Here is a 17,732-nt window from a genome sequence, read left to right as displayed (position 1 = left end):
CTGTACAATCATTGTGGAAATGAGACAAAAGGGATATTTCCTCGCTTAGAGTCGGCTATAAATGGTATAATGCTTGTATTACTATTAGCAATATATTATATTAGCAATATAAACAAATCCACATTATATTACAGGGATTGTGTGTGCGCCCGTGTGGTTTAATTATTCTTCAAAAGGGCTCTTATTTAGTATTACGATGAAAGTAAGAATTTATCATAACTACCAGGATAAATCGTTTAGGTGCGAGTCTTGTTGAGGTCCGGGGTCACCGCAATCAGAGTCAGCTGAGTTGCTGTCCGATTCCAAGGCTGCACGGTCAAACCAGTGAGACACATTCACCGATTGCTTTGCAACGGCCATAGGTTCATATATATATGGTTTCACCTCTCGATATTCAATTTGGAGAGTTCCTACTTCAAAATTGCTCTCACTTTCAGACATTTTACACAACCTGTCACGACCAAAGTCCGTACACGTGTGCTCGGTTCGCAAGTAAACGCAGAACTGCTCTGCTCCCAGTCTGTTTGGCTTAAATGACGTTATGACGAGGCGGCACGGTGGTGTAGTGGTGAGCGCTGTCGCCTCACAGCAAGAAGGTCCTGGGTTCGAGCCCAGTGGCCAGCGAGGGCCTTTCTGTGTGGAGTTTGCATGTTGTCTGCGTGGGTTTGCTCCGGTTTCCCCGACAGTCCAAAGGCATGCAGGTTAGGCTAATTGGTGGCTCTAAATTGACCGTAGGTGTGAATGGTTGTCTGTGTCTATGTAATCGCCCTGCGATGACTTGGCGACTTGTCCAGGGTGTATCCCGCTTCTCACCCATAGTCAGCTGGGATAGGATCCAGCTTGCCTGCGACCCTGTTGGACAGGATAAGCGGCTATAGATAATGGATGGACGGATGTCACGATGACTGTCCCTTGGCGGTGAAAGTGCACATACGTGAGATGTAAACAAACCTTTGGAACTTGAGCAAACCAGTAACCGTTTTATTCACTTTTAGGGTGCAAATTAGACACCAGGAAGATTGAATTCGCTTTTTGGGTCGTTCTTCTAGAACAGGGCTTTTCAAAGTGTGGGGCGCGCCTCCCCTAGGGGGCGCCAGAGTTCTTCAGGGGGCGCAACGTGAGGAAAAATAAACCAGAATAAGTTACTATTGTGGACATTTAGTGAACTTCAGCTAGCCTTTACCAGAGACAAAATGGATTGATTTTTAGTACCTAAAGCTACAGTGAGTGAGGAGACAGAGTCTGGGCCAAGCAAAAAAACAAGGAAGTATGACCACGATTATTTAAAGTTTGGATTTTCATGGACTGGATCTGAAGATGCTCCACTGCCACAGTGTGTTGTCTGCCAAGAGGTGCTAGCTAACGATGCTATGAGATGTTTAAAATGTGTAAAACAAGATGTTTTTAAAAAAAGCACAGATGTTTAAAATGTGTAAAAAAAAAAGATTTTTCAAAAAGCACAGATGTTTAAAATGTGTAAAAGAAAAAAATAAAAATGTGTACAACAACCACTTTTTTAAATACGAATGGAACATTAAGTAGAGCAACAACGAAAATTGTAGGGGGGGGGGGGGGGGGCGCTGTTGTTTCTTTACTCTCTGAGGGGGGGCTGACTCTCCCACACTTTGAAAACCCCTGCTCTAGAAAATAAAGTTGATATTCTACGTTCCACCTCCGACCCTTGCCTATGACCTTTAAGACCCACTTTTTTTTTTTTTTTTTTTTTTTTTTGCTACTTGGACCACAATGAAAATAAGTGTTTAGACTTGATAGTGCTATCCATGGATTTTAATGTGCACTAGCAAATTCCTCAGTGTTGAATTAACACTTTCAGAGTTAATTTGTGTCCAATTGGACCTACACTACCGTTCAAAAGTTTGGGGTCACCCAGACAATTTTGTGTTTTCCATGAAAAGTCACACTTTTATTTACCACCATAAGTTGTAAAATGAATAGAAAATATAGTCGAGACATTTTTCTGGCCATTTTGAGCATTTAATCGACCCCACAAATGTGATGCTCCAGAAACTCAATCTGCTCAAAGGAAGGTCAGTTTTATAGCTTCTCTAAAGAGCTCAACTGTTTTCAGCTGTGCTAACATGATTGTACAAGGGTTTTCTAATCATCCATTAGCCTTCTGAGGCAATGAGCAAACACATTGTACCATTAGAACACTGGAGTGAGAGTTGCTGGAAATGGGCCTCTATACACCTATGGAGATATTGCACCAAAAACCAGACATTTGCAGCTAGAATAGTCATTTACCACATTAGCAATGTATAGAGTGGATTTCTGATTAGTTTAAAGTGATCTGCATTGAAAAGAACAGTGCTTTTCTTTCAAAAATAAGGACATTTCAAAGTGACCCCAAACTTTTGAACGGTAGTGTATGTGAGATGTAAACAAACCTTCGGAACTTGCGCAAACCAGTAACCGTTTTATTCAATTTTAGGGTGCAAATTAGACACCATGAAGATTGAATTCGCTTTTTGGGTCATTCTTCTAGAAAATAAAGTTGATATTCTACGTTCCACCTCCGACCCTTGCCTATGACCTTTAAGACTCACTTTTTTTTTTTTTTGGCCACTTGGACCACAATGAAAATAAGTGTTTAGACTTGATAGTGCTATCCATGGATTTTAATGTGCACTAGCAAATTCCTCAGTGTTGAATTAACACTTTCAGAGTTAATTTGTGTCCAATTGGACCTATATAAACACAGTAGGGTGTTAAAGCAACACTCTGGGTGTTAGTTCAACACTGGGGATTTTGCTGTGCAGTTGTACACTACCGTTCAAAAGTTTGGGGTCACTTTGAAATGTCCTTATTTTTGAAAGAAAAGCACTGTCCTTTTCAATGAAGATCACTTTAAACTAATCAGAAATCCACTCTATACATTGCTAATGTGGTAAATGACTATTCTAGCTGCAAATGTCTGGTTTTTGGTGCAATATCTCCATAGGTGTATAGAGGCCCATTTCCAGCAACTATCACTCATCTCATCTCGCCGCTTTATCCTTCTACAGGGTCGCAGGCAAGCTGGAGCCTATCCCAGCTGACTACGGGCGAAAGGCGGGGTACACCCTGGACAAGTCGCCAGGTCATCACAGGGCTGACACATAGACACAGACAACCATTCACACTCACATTCACACCTACGCTCAATTTAGAGTCACCAGTTAACCTAACCTGCATGTCTTTGGACTGTGGGGGAAACCGGAGCACCCGGAGGAAACCCACGCGGACACGGGGAGAACATGCAAACTCCGCACAGAAAGGCCCTCGCCAGCCCCGGGGCTCGAACCCAGGACCTTCTTGCTGTGAGGCAACAGCGCTAACCACTACACCACCGTGCCGCCCCAACTATCACTCCAGTGTTCTAATGGTACAATGTGTTTGCTCATTGCCTCAGAAGGCTAATGGATGATTAGAAAACCCTTGTACAATCATGTTAGCACAGCTGAAAACAGTTGAGCTCTTTAGAGAAGCTATAAAACTGACCTTCCTTTGAGCAGATTGAGTTTCTGGAGCATCACATTTGTGGGGTCGATTAAATGCTCAGAAAAATGTCTCGACTATATTTTCTATTCATTTTACAACTTATGGTGGGAAATAAAAGTGTGACTTTTCATGGAAAACACAAAATTGTCTGGGTGACCCCAAACTTTTGAACGGTGGTGTATTTTGTACATTATTTACTTAATCATCATCATCTCACGCAGTTCTGCACAAACACCGCTCAGTGTCGGGATCTGCACAGTGAGCAGCGCGTGACACGTGAACTAATGTGACGTCAGACAGAGGCGCTGCCAGTCAAAGTCACCGGTCGCACGAGCGCAGCGGACAGAAGCAGCGGCGACTCGAACTGCGCGACTTCAGCAGCATCCTGAGCTCGCGCACACACGCACGCACGCACGGAGACGGCTGATGGCGTGTTAGTCCCGGTCCTCCTCTCTCTCTCTCTCTCTCTCTCTCTCTCTGTTTCTCAGAGGAATGATGGAGAAAAGCAGAAGACGCGCTCCGTGGTGTCGCCTCGCGCGCTGCGTGTCGGTGCTCTTCCTGTGCGCTCTCCCGCACGCGCGCGCCTCAGCCACCGTGCCACCGTGCCAAGAGGTAAGCAGGGCGACAACGGACACCGAGTCGGTGCGGTTTATCCCATCAAACGACCACCCCAAACGGTATTCCGTCCGACACACGGTGCGCAAGACAGATCACGCGCAAAACTCTAATTTAATTCTATAACGCGGTGAAGAAATGAAGCGCAGGCCTGAATGTAAATTCGGAGATGACATCAGTTCAGCACGAGCTTTGTAAAGAACCAAAAAACACGACCGATCAGCAGGGATCGGACCGTATAACAGGTCTGAGCTGTGCTTTTCTGAAACCCATCGACAAAACAGGAAATTGTTGTTTGTTTTTTTTGTTTGTTTGTTTTATTATTGGTTTTAATATATTAAACCCAAGGCTCCTATAATAAGATGACGCACCACATGGCTGACCAATCAGATTAAAGCGCACTACGCTGCTGCTGCTGCTGCTGCTGCTTCCTTTCATGTTTCTTCTGTCCAGTCCAGATGCGGGATAAAATGTGGGCCAGAAAACAAACCACTTCTGTAGCTTGTTTACTCCTGATCTGATTAAAAAAAAAAAAAAAGGTTACATCAGTCCTGTGTTGTGGAAGAGGGCATGTTTGTGAAAGCGGATTACACACACGCACACTTCCGGTGTCCATTGTGCGAGTGTGATCTGACAGGGCGAGGTGTCTGTGAACCTTCTGTCGCACCGACAGCACAGGAATAGCTGCTCTTAGACACCAGGAGTGTGCACTAAGCATGTTTAATTTCATATTTCAGATTTAGAAAATCTGTTGGGTTCATGTGTTACAACAATTTATGCTGTTCTTCACAGTCATGTACATTACTGTAGGTAATTAAAGCACATTTAAATATAAGGATTCTGTCCTGGGCAGGATGGTGGTGTAGTGGTTAGCGTTGTCGCCTCACGGCAAGACGGTCCTGGGTTCGAGCCCATGCAGTGGCCGGTGAGGGCCTTTCTGTGTGGAGTTTGCATGTTCTCCTCGTGGGTTTCTTCCAGGTGCTCCGGTTTCCCTGACATTCCAAAGACATGCAGGTTAGGTTAACTGGTGGCTCTAAATTGACCGTAGGTGTGAGTGCGAAGGTGTGTGAATGGTTGTTTGGCTCTGTGTGTCAGCCGGCGACTTGTCCAGGGTGTACCCCGTCTCTCACCCATAGTCAGCTGGGATAGGCTCCAGCTTGCCTGCGAACCTGTAGGATAGGATAAGCGGCTGCAGATAATGGATGGATGGATTCTGTCCTGAGGGTTTAGTTTATCTAACTGCAACACTAAGTTCTCAGTATTCCTTACTTGGGTGTCAGAAGAATACATTAAAGCTAGACTGCCTTTCAGATTTTTCAAGTGTAGGTCATGAAAAGAATTTTCCCCGACACTCAATTATTTTTGGTTAGTGGACTGAAAGCTACTGAATTTGAATCACAGGCTTCCAATTTTATTAGTTTTTTAAAAATAGAACAAATAATGAATTTAGAGCCACATGGCCCTAAATTCTCTGCTATTTTTTTCCTGCTTCACCATGACCCAATTCAAGATACTACGTCATGCATCATCACATGGTGGGCTTTCCCCATTCACGCAAGGCATTGTGGGATACAAATTTGAAACAGGAGAGAAAAATGGAGGACGTGAGTGTGCGAAATGTGAAACGTGAAAGACCGACTACAGTAACGGAAAGCGAGAAGAAAAGACGTTATGTTATATACGAAGGAAAGGAAACACAGGAAATATCAACCTAATAAATATCAGTGCTCAGCGAGCACCTCGGTGTGATCAGCTGTTCGTTTAGCGACAGAATGATGGAACTGTCAGTGCACGCTCAAAGGTAAACCTATAGATGGCAGTAATGTAACACTGTGGATGCCAGCTGCTGTAAAACCCAAAAGAAGAAGAAGAAGAAAATAAACCTGCGCATGCGCACATGGACTTCCTCTGTCTGCTTGACTGCGCAAAGCAAGCGATTTCATGCACATTATTTGCTTTAATCCCCTCAAATTAAATGACTTCCCCGCTACAGAATGGTCTAATATTTTGAACATTGCAGTTGTTCAAAACAAAAGGGCTTTGCTGAGTCAAGTCCATGAGTGAAGTCCTCTTGTAAAACTCTCCGTCGCTTTTCCTCACCTCCAAGTAGAACTTTGACAAAATTTCCACTATTGCTCTCTTTTCCAGTTTTTCGATGTCCGTTGGTCTGTTTTTCTCTTGTAAATATGCATAAAGAATATATAATGAAGTTTTGGTAGCCTTTCGAGTGTTCAGCGCATGTTTAGTTTCAGTTTTCAGTTTATTTATTTAGTGATTAAACCTAGCACTGGATCTTCTCTCTTTCCCAGCCAACAAAGAAATGATTGTGCGCATGCACAGCAGAAAAGTTTTGTCATTGGAGCTTCGCATGTGACGTCGTGTCGTCTTGACAATGTGCAATACTGCACGCTCATTCTCCATTGGCGAGAGTGGCGCAATACATTGAGGATAAACGATATGATAACAGTATTGCATGCCATCAATAAACCCGCTAGAAGGGAATAGAACATGTTTTTATTCCATGGAAAAAGTGTCCTGTATTTATAATAATCACCAATATTTACTGAGCCTGAGGCGGATAATTGTTTTAGTATAAATACAAAGGAGCCCTGCGATAACCTGGCGACTTGTCCAGGGTGTACCCCGCCTCTCGCCCGTAGTCAGCTGGGATAGGCTCCAGCTCGCCTGCGACCCTGTAGAACAGGATAAAGCGGCTACAGATAATGGATGGATGGATAAATACAAAGGTGATTATTTTAAAAAAAATTAAAAAAAACAATTTCAAACTTCAAATGTAATAACAGTGAGGTGCAGACTTGTGTCACTTATCTACGCCGACTCACATAAAATACTTTGTTTTGAAATCGATAAAATAAATCACAATTCCACCTTACCTTTGAATAGTTTCAGACCAAACTTCGGAGCATCTTTGGTGCGTTTAGGAACAGCGTTTCCTTTCATCATTTGTAATTCTTCTTCACTTACAATGACAAAGCAATTAGCCGCCATTTTGCCTAGTCGCTCGAAGTGATTATCGAGAAAAAGTCCGCATTTCTGGACCAATTAGCACGCACGATTTTCTATAATCACTTCTGTATTTATACGAACATCTATTATTATTATTATTATTATGGTGTGCTATGATTCATGCTTCAATCCCCATGGCCTTTATGTAAACCAAAATTACTGGAGCTCTGCTTCACTGCACTCTAACCCTCTTTACACACACACACACACACACACACACACACACACACACACACACAGATGGGGGCTGGTGTAACAGCAGCAGGTGCATTGCTGAGTTAAGTGCCTCCATCTTTTCAGCATTATAATAGCGAGCTGTAACCGAGCACTCCCTGGAGAGCAGCACCTGCCTCAGTGTAAAATAAACTGCGTGGCTCTTTAGAAAACCATTAACAGACATATTTCAGTTTAGCTTAGCTACACACTAACACACACTGCATGCTTTGTCTACAACCATTTGTTTGACATGTTCACCCAAAAGTCCAAAATGTACGTTTATGAAGAAAAATGTTTCATTTTGAATTTTTGGGTTCACATCCAGAGAAACTATGCACATCTTGAGATCAAGATTCTGTCTGGCTGAAGATAAAATGCAGGACAGAAGCTTCTGAACCCCGGTGAGATGAATGCATCAGGTGTGTCAGTGGGTTTTTGTCTGGAAGTGCTTTTGAGGCCTTGAACAGCAGGAGAAAGTATTTTCAGTGTGTGCTTTAGACAAGAGAACACTGATTAGCATGACAGAACTCAGCCTTATCTGTCTGTCGAGAGAGAGAGAGGTTTGTGTGTGTGTGTGTGTGTGTGTGGCAGCCAGGCCTTCTGTCACCTCATTATTGTGGACTGTTATCAGTATATGTCAGGCTCCAATCCATTACTATTCACACACTGCTGGACAGAACCGACTGTCATGACAACAGTCACGAGGCTCCCTGTCGTCTCCCTGGCAACTACGGTGGACCATAAAGTGTTCATGCCTGTATCACGAAGTACATGTTTGTGTCTACATTGGTTATAGTCAACTAAGATTTCTCAGTAATGCTCACTTATAAGCCATAAGTGCTGTCAATAAAGTAACACATGCGTTAATTGACATTTAATAAGCTACAATCAGTAGGCGGCGGCACGGTGGTGTAGTGGTTAGCGCTGTCGCATCACAGCAAGAAGGTCCGGGTTCGAGCCCCGTGGCCGGCGAGGGCCTTTCTGTGCGGAGTTTGCATGTTCTCCCCATGTCCGCGTGGGTTTCCTCCGGGTGCTCCGGTTTCCCCCACAGTCCAAAGACATGCAGGTTAGGTTAACTGGTGACTCTAAATTGAGCGTAGGTGTGAATGTGAGTGTGAATGGTTGTCTATGTGTCAGCCCTGTGATGACCTGGCGACTTGTCCAGGGTGTACCCCGCCTTTCGCCCGTAGTCAGCTGGGATAGGCTCCAGCTCGCCTGCGACCCTGTTGAACAGGATAAAGCGGCTAGAGATAATGAGATGAGATGAGACAATCAGTAGGCTGTGTGTTAGTCATTTCATCACGGTTAGGGCGTCGACATGCTTATTGTTTTTAGAAAACCACGACAAAAACTATACGATCAAATCCAGTGCATAATAAATCATTTATTATTAATAATGTTCACTATAAACAGTTACACACTGTTGTCTGTTTATATTAAAGGAGAACTGAAGTCATTTTTAAACTTGCTTTATTTCTTAATTAACGTGTTATTCAATTACGTTTTTGGTTTTAGTAACCTTATATCGTGACTTGTATTGGTAACTAATTGCAATTAAATATTATACTTATCGGCCTATTCGGTTTTTAGCCGTGAGCTATTTAGTTCGTTTGGTCCACGGCAGGCGTCGCTTATCTGCGCGATCTTCACAAGACTTGTGCGAGACTTCGAAACGTGAAGCGTCAGCCAGGTGTCAGTGCCGCCATTTTGAAAACTGTTTTCCAAATGAAATATTGCACAAAAACGGTTTTAAATGATGATTACTGCCTACTTTTTTCAAACTTTCCTGATTGCTATCAAAACAAACAAAACTTCCAGCTTGATCACATCAGCATTCGAAAGAGGGCGTGCGCGTCTTTTGACAACGTTGGCAGATGTTGGTCGCTTTGATTTCCGCTGTACGTTTTACTTCCGTCCTACGATGTCTCGCACAGGTCTCAACGAATCCTGTTTACGGCCATTGCTTTGACATATGGACTGATATATTACAGAGCATATTTCAAACACTCAGAACTTGCTACAGCAGCGACAAAATAGCGATCAAAAATGCATTCCGATATTTAATAAAATGAAATAAATATAATTTTGATAAAATTTGCCTTCAGTTCTCCTTTAAGCTTTGGTTGCTAAGCAACATAACAGACAAAGAGTAGGGTGTTATGGAAAGAACAATGGCACAAGTGTCACGGTTTTATTAGTTTGCTGTAATAATACAGAATTCAGTTATAGTGATGTTCATAGGTGTAATAATTTGAGGGGTTTACAGCAACCTTCGGCAATCAGAGTTTAGAACTGAAACTATCTGTTTTATAAATGTTTATCAAATATATTTCATTCCATGAACAATTAAAGTTCATATAAATTAGAAAAAAAAGTTCCTAAATCTTGAAAACGTCCTCTGTTCTCCAAGCGTAAATCTTAGATCTTGTTTTTTAGCCCCAGTTGTGAAGTTTCCCAGTTAACAACCGCAAGCATGTTCTTTAAGGTGTTGTTGTTCATTATGGGCTTCATTTTACTCATGGATGGGATGAGCATGTGGATTATTTGGCTTATTTGGTTTAGTATGGGACAAAAACAATTAATACTTATAATAATTAATACTTATAATAATTACTTATAATAATTAAGCTTGTTACTTAATGTTACTTGGTGTATTAATATCAGTATTAACGTACATGTCAAACTAAGCAGCATATCTCAGCTAGATCATTAATAGCTGAGCTAAAACCAGTGCTGTAGTCGAGTCACTAAACCTCAAGTCCGAGTCCAGTCTCGAGTCCCCACTGTTCAAGTCCGAGTCATTAAAGAAAATTTTGAGTCGAGTCTGACACAAGCCCCGCCCACTATCAACAAGGCAAATAACATGAGAGAGGGTTAACACTAGCTAGTTCATCGCTCAGCAAGCCCCGCCCACTATCAACAGAGCAAGGAACATAGCATGTCACTTCCTTCTCTGGGTGGAGTCTTACCAAATGACGATTGAAGTTCGAGGTTGTCCCCGTCGTCTCCTCGATAGTTCTTCTACATATGGAACACATAGCAGTGCATTTTTTCCCACTGCACGAGAAGTCTGTATAAGCAAAGCGGACAATCCTAGTGGCGTTCTCTCCAGGCATTTTAGCGCCACATTTAACGTTAGTTTGTTCCTGAACATGACGTATGAACAGGTGAATGTGCATTCTCTTACACAAAATTAGTATAAAAATTAATGTCGATATAAATATCTTACGCCAAATTATTATGGCATGTTACAAAAAATAAAGAAAAAATCAGAGTCCTCGTCTCCAATTTACGAGTCCGAGTCATCAGTGCTCAAGTCCAAGTCAAGTCACGAGTCCTTAAAATTAGGGCCCGAGTCGGACTCGAGTACTACAAGCCTGGCTAAAACCTACTAATATCTGAGAATTTCAGCTTTCATTTCCAAAACAAACAGCATGTTGGAATGAACGTGATGTTTATGCGTGTTTGTACTTTGATTTGTTTATTCAATATTAAAATGTTAATGCAAATAATATAATAATAAATGGATGACACAAGAAAGTACATGTACTTATTTCCATTGTGGTCCATTATAAAAAATACACGTAACATAGTTCACGGCGGCACGGTGGTGTAGTGGTTAGCGCTGTCGCCTCACAGCAAGAAGGTCCTGGGTTTGAGCCCCGTGGCCGGCGAGGGCCTTTCTGTGTGGAGTTTGCATGTTCTCCCCGTGTCCGCGTGGGTTTCCTCCGGGTGCTCCGGTTTCCCCCACAGTTTCCCCCAAAGACATGCAGGTTAGGTTAACTGGTGACTCTAAATTGACCGTAGGTGTGAATGTGAGTGTGAATGGTTGTCTGTGTCTATGTGTCAGCCCTGTGATGACCTGGCGACTTGTCCAGGGTGTACCCCGCCTTTCGCCCGTAGTCAGCTGGGATAGGCTCCAGCTTGCCTGCGACCCTGTAGAACAGGATAAAGCGGCTAGAGATAATGAGATGAGAACATAGTTCACTAGCACCAATAAAAAATAGTTATCAATATGTATGAAGAGAGATATATTAAAAGTGGAAAATTATGTTTAATAAAATACAAATTTGACTGGATTCTTGTCTGTTAAGACTTTCAAATAAAAACTTTTTAACTAGAAATTTGAACTGAGATTTACCCCAGCACCTTTGACATTTGATGGATCTTGATAGAAATGTAGTGGAGTGAAAAGTACGATATTTGTCTTTCAAATGTAGTGATGTTAAAGTGGGCGGCATGGTAGTGTAGTGGTTAGTGCTGTCGCTTCACAGCAAGAAGGTCCGGGTTCGAGCCCCGTGGCCGGCGAGGGCCTTTCTGTGTGGAGTTTGCATGTTCTCCCCGTGTCCGCGTGGGTTTCCTCCGGGTGCTCCGGTTTCCCCCACAGTTTCCCCCAAAGACATGCAGGTTAGGTTAACTGGTGACTCTAAATTGAGCGTAGGTGTGAATGTGAGTGTGAATGGTTGTCTGTGTCTATGTGTCAGCCCTGTGATGACCTGGCGACTTGTCCAGGGTGTACCCCGCCTTTCGCCCGTAGTCAGCTGGGATAGGCTCCAGCTCGCCTGCGACCCTGTAGAACAGGATAAAGCGGCTAGAAATAATGAGATGAGATGATGTTAAAGTCATAAGTTTCCAAAAAAATAAAAAATACTCAAGTAAAGTACAGATACTCAAAAAGTGTACTTAAGTACAGTACTCAAGTAAATGTACTTCGTTACTGTCCACCTCTGGTTGGCTTTAATCCATGTACAACGAGATTGAGTGGAATAACTGTTACTCTTCTTCTAGATTTCTATTTTATTCACATTCACTGGATTTTGAGAAACGGAGCATTTTTATTTTTTAAAAATGTAATAAATAAAACCTTTATCCAAAACGTCTGACAAAATCATTTCTGCTTTTCCGGACTTCTTAAAAACCTATCGATGGCGGCACGAATTGACTTTAGTGTTGTTTTTTTGTAGAAAGTGCCGTCTCGCTGTCGTGTCGAGGTATTGCTTTAGACATTTATTTCATTCTTCTTTAGACATTTCAGTTGTGTAGTTTTCAAACTTCTTTGAGCTTTTGAACCAGTCTAAAAAAAATTCAACAAATTTTAATGCTTAAAGATCTCATCTCATTATCTGTAGCCACTTTATCCTGTTCTACAGGGTCGCAGGCAAGCTGGAGCCTATTCCAGCTGACTACGGGCGAAAGGTGGGGTACACCCTGGACAAGTCGCCAGGTCATCACAGGGCAATAATAATAATAATAATAATAATAATTCTTGAAAAAAAAGATACGTTCTTACTATCAAATACTTTCATTCCATATTTTGTTGCTTTTTTTGAGCTTTGTTTTCGAGTAGGGTTTTTATTTCATCCTCGGTTGGTTCAGCGATACGCTCCGCCATTTTCTTTTTCTCTATTCACACTATACGAGCTGATATCCTCAGAGTAGAGTAGCCAATCAGAGCACATAATTGCTCATATCCAGTGAATGTGGATGGAATAATTGTACATGGACGTATAAATACAGACTTTTTTTTGTTTGCACAACACTCAAACCCCCTACATTCTTGTTAATGTACACGGCATAGTCCGTGTTTAGAAATATTTTTTAGCTTTTTTCACTGCAACACCATTTCACTGCAACTTTTCACTGCAACTTCCTCTCGATGTTGCACAGCATGTTATTGCACATGCCATTGCACATATCTGCACTTTCGTCCACATATAGTCAGTTCATACTTTCTCTGACATCTATCTTTTATTTCCGTAATATTAAATGTTTATATTTTTCTTTTTTTACTTCAATGTACATGAATTCTGTTTGGTTTTTTTAACCTAAATTCTGTCACCAGACAATCATAAATAGCATTTCAGTGTGTACTGTCTATGGCTGTGTGTGTGTGTGTGTGTGTGTGTGTGTGAGACCAATAACATTTGAATTTGGATAAAATGGTGGACAATGTATTAAAAATCACACAATTATCACTTTCCTACCATGCTATCACTAAACATAGATGGATATTGTCTTGCTTGTGGCCCGTGACTGTTCCTGGTGTTGGTGTGTGTGTTTCAGGGAGACTATTACTTTGAGTACACGGAGTGTGACAGTACAGGATCACGCTGGAGAGTGGCCATTCCTCATCAACAGGGCAGCTGCAGCGGCCTACCAGAGCCTGTCAGAGGCACCGACTGCAGTAAGTTATGCATTGTGTGTGTGTGTGTGTTTGGGGAATAATATATGGACCCCACAATCATATAATCTACAGTGCTCTTGTGGTGCAGCATAAAATAATTCAGTGTGATGTACAATGCAGCATTACCAAGCTGTGACTCATGTAGAAGGTTCAGACCTTACAAAAAAGAAGTTTATTCAAGTGTGCTTCTAGTAAACTTCTTTTAAACTAAAAATAAGAGAGTATGCTTTCAGTTTGCTTTTTATTTACTTAGAGATATACTTAATAAAAGTTATAAGTATACTTGGCTTATACTGAAAAGTATATCGAAAAGTTTAAGTATATTAAGTTTATACTTCAACTTTTGATCAAGATATACTTAACAAAAGTGTAATAAAGTATTAAAATATTTACGCCTTATAGACAGCATTGCTGACTCTTAGGTATGTCTGTGGCTCCATATAAGTTTTTTTTTTAAATTTCTCCTGAGTGGGATAATTAAATTTTTTTTTATTCATTTCTTTTTCTTTCGAGCTTGGATGTCAATTTCAGTTCTCATTGCCATGTTTTTATACTTTGGTATTTAATGCAATGTTGCTTTAAATTTTGATTTTTAAAGAAAATGAATATGTTCTTAATCCTGAGTATCTGTTGTTATTTTGTGAATTCTTACCTTTATAACTTCATTGTAACTTAAGGTACAAAACACTTAAGTTGTCTACTGGTAGTGTGCATGAGGTAAGGGTTCGGGCTAGAAAACTAATAGTATACCTAGAAGGGTAACTGCAGTAAACTTCAAAACTAAAAAGTGGACTAGATGTATATAACCAGTAACTAATAGTATATTTCCAGTATGCTATAAAGTATACTTTTATAAACTAAGAAGTGTGTAACGAGTAAACCAATAGTATATTTCCAGTATACTACAAAGTATACTTTAGTAAACTAAAAAGTGGACTAGAAGTATAAAACAAGTAAACTCATAGTATATTTCCAGTACACTATGAAGTACGCTTTTGTAAACTAAAGAGTGGACTACAAGTATAGAACTAGTAAACTATTAGTATATAAGTTTACTTGTGGTATACTTGCAGTACAAAATAAAAAATACTAGTTGTATACTCAGAGTTTACTTCTCTTAGACTTAAAGTATACTTTATATAAACTAAAAGTGGGCCGATTTAGTTCCAAGAAGTATTAGATTAGTTTACTTACAAGTATACTTGGTACATAAAAGTATACTTAAGGAAATATGCTTTAACTTTACTTAAGTATACTTAATAAAATGAACTTGAAGTATACTTCTTTTTGATAAGGGCAGCCAGAGAGAATGAATCTGAAGATGGCTTTTTACCAAACTCACTACACCGGACCCAGGTATACCGAGTTGCCACTAATTACCTGCATGAAAAAAAACCAGGTCATGAACAGACACCCACCAGATGACACCACCTGGGAAGCACACTTTAACCCTTTGATGCAAAACATATGCACACCCCTTCTAATGCACAACATGGGTCACAAATGACCCGCATTCATTTTCCAGGTTATTTCATGCTGACTGAGTTTTTCTTTGCTCTATCTTTTGAAATCAATTTATTTTATGATTGAATATTCCAAGTATTCTTTAAATATCTTGTTTTTAATTACCACAAATCATTAATTTAATTTTTTCTTTCCTACTTTATGAACAAAAATACTTTTTATATTCCTACACATGGGTCATCCAAGTGTGATTTAAAATTAAATGTCTTAATACTATAATAATAATTTGTTTCAAGTAATTACTTTAGCAGTGAATGGGGCCAGTTATTTATTTATTTATTAACTATGTAGTTAGCTAAGCCAACTACAATAAAATTAGCTAACTAAAGTAGAATATGTCGACAGCTCGGTAGCTAATAGTAATTACTTGTAACTTTCTGACAAGTAATCTACTCACTCTCAAGGGAACCTAAACATCATCAATTTTTTTCTAAGGTAATGTTAGAACAATTGAAAAACATTCCTTCCATGTATTAGATGGGCAAAGGGCGCCGTGCTGAGCTGTGAAATGTCTGACACAAGCACAATTCACAGTTCCCACCAAACGCTGGAGTAAATGCATGCGGGTCGGTTCTGACCCATGTGTGTAAACTTGATGTAGAATTACAAAAGCTGTGCTTGTTCATAACTTAAGAAAGGAAAAATAAAAATGATGATTTGTGCTAAACGAAAACAAGATATTTACTGCATATTTGGAAAAGTAAATGACGAAATGAATTTATTTCAAAAGTTTATCATAGAAACACTCAGCCATACATGAAATAACCTGGAAAATGAATGCAGGTCGTTTTTGACCCATGTTGTGCATTAGAAGGGTAGTGATACAAAAAGGGTTTTTATTCAAAAAGTAAGAAAGGAAAAAGTAAAATAAGGATGTATGATGATCAAAAACAAGTTAATTGAGGAATACCTTGAATACTGAATGATGGAATTAATTTATTGCAAAGATATAGAAGATAAAAACTCAGCCGGGTCACTTTTGACCCATGTTTTGCATCAAAGGGTTAAGACGACACCACAGGGGGGTCATCATGTGCTTTTTTTTTTCTCCTGTGCTATAAGTCCCAGATTTACCTAATCTATGATTATGCTTATTTTAATTCCTTATTTATTTGAAATATATTATTATTATTATTATTATTATCAGCTCATCTGGCCGACAGGTGATGAGATTATGCCATCATGTGTTATCCGTCATCTGTCTTCCATCCAGCGTTGTCCACATTTCACAAAAATCGCTTCTTCTCCCTCAATTCTTCACTGATTTTGATTCTTTCTGGCATGAAGGTAGGGGTACCTAGGGTGCATAGAACTTCTACCCAGATTTGCTTAATAATAATAATAATAATAATAATAATAATTACAATTATTCATGAAATTATGGACTAATTAAGCCTTAATGAGCAGTTCAACAAAAATCGCTTCTTCTCGGTCAATTTCTTGCTGTTTTGGATTCTTTCTGGTAAACAGGTCGGTATTCCTAGGGTGGAGATTGCTTCTATGTATAGCTTGTATATAGTGTATATAGCTTGCAACATTTATTGCGCAAGGAAGGCGGCCCACTTTAGATCGTTCCTTCTGGACTAGACGGGGCCGGAGTGAGCTACGACATCATTTTTTCCTTCTATTTTCTGCTTCTTCACTTCTTCTGCTTCGTGTTTTTTTTACTTGGCTTTTGTCTCTGTAAAGCACTTTGAATTGCATTTTAATATACGGAACGTTATTCAGATATACAGAGTGTTTAAAAATTTTGATATTATTTGAGATGTAAATATCCCAGAAACTACAGAGTCTCGGCAAATGAACCTGAACAGGCTTAATGTTGAGCAATATAAGATTTATTCCTCAAAATTTAAATGAGAAATTCAAAGGTATGTGGATTCCATGAACGATTTCACAAATTTTCAATATCCGTGAACCCGCTCGCTGACCGTCTCTTCCGGTGCTGGTGGTCGTCCAGATCCTTTAGCGCTGCTGCACACAGAGAGAGACGGCCTTCCTCTCTGAACTGTCTGCGCCGTGTCCAAATCTGCATCGCAGTTGGTGCATGTTTAGAGAATTCTCTCTCTCAGAAATGCACGCTGCAGTCTTGTTCGACTGTGTTGGAGCTTAACTCTAACACACACAATGCCTTTTCTTCTCCAGTGAATGGCATTTCTATACCAAAAAAGATAAAAACAAAAAATATTAAACATAAAATTTTGACCCGTTTCCACACATGCTGTTAAAATTTGAGGTCAGTTGAACGAGAATTGGCAAAGTTATTAGATTGCGAAACGATATCAAATGTTTTGAACCACTGTATAATGTTTATTATTAAATTCAATTAATTGGTTCGTTGAACAGCTGCTTTGTTTACTCGTTGTATAATTTCGCCCGTGAGGATTTTCAGTCGGCAAAATATTGGACAGATGTTACCACATGGACACGGAACTACAGACCGTACATCTAATCTAGGAATAGGTACAAGAAAATCAAGAAATGATCATTATTAAATCTTAGATGATTCTTTCTTTCTTTTTTTCTGTCTTTCTTTCTCTTTCCTTTTTTTGTCCTGTCTTCTCTTTCTTTCTTTCTTTCCTTTTTTGTCCTTTCTTTCTTTCTTTCTTTCTTTCTTTCTTTCTTCCTGTCTTTCTTTCCTTTTTTGTCCTTTCTTTCTTTTTTC

General features: G+C 40.1%; 1 protein-coding gene across 2 annotated transcripts in view; it reads left to right on the top strand.

Annotated features, from left to right (window-relative positions):
* Positions 1-3,860: 3,860 nt before the first annotated feature.
* Positions 3,861-17,732, top strand: part of elapor2b (endosome-lysosome associated apoptosis and autophagy regulator family member 2b) — a 47,004-nt gene continuing 33,132 nt past the window's right edge. For both annotated transcript variants that reach the window (XM_060903359.1, XM_060903360.1), the window contains exons 1-2: positions 3,861-4,113; positions 13,423-13,543. In XM_060903359.1, the coding sequence (XP_060759342.1) occupies positions 3,994-4,113; positions 13,423-13,543 (241 nt within the window). In that variant the 5' untranslated portion in view covers positions 3,861-3,993. The remainder of the gene's footprint in view (positions 4,114-13,422; positions 13,544-17,732) is intronic.

This window comes from Neoarius graeffei, chromosome 21, assembly GCF_027579695.1.
Source record: "Neoarius graeffei isolate fNeoGra1 chromosome 21, fNeoGra1.pri, whole genome shotgun sequence".
NCBI lineage: Eukaryota > Metazoa > Chordata > Actinopteri > Siluriformes > Ariidae > Neoarius > Neoarius graeffei.
This window is presented reverse-complemented; position numbering and strand designations above follow the sequence as displayed.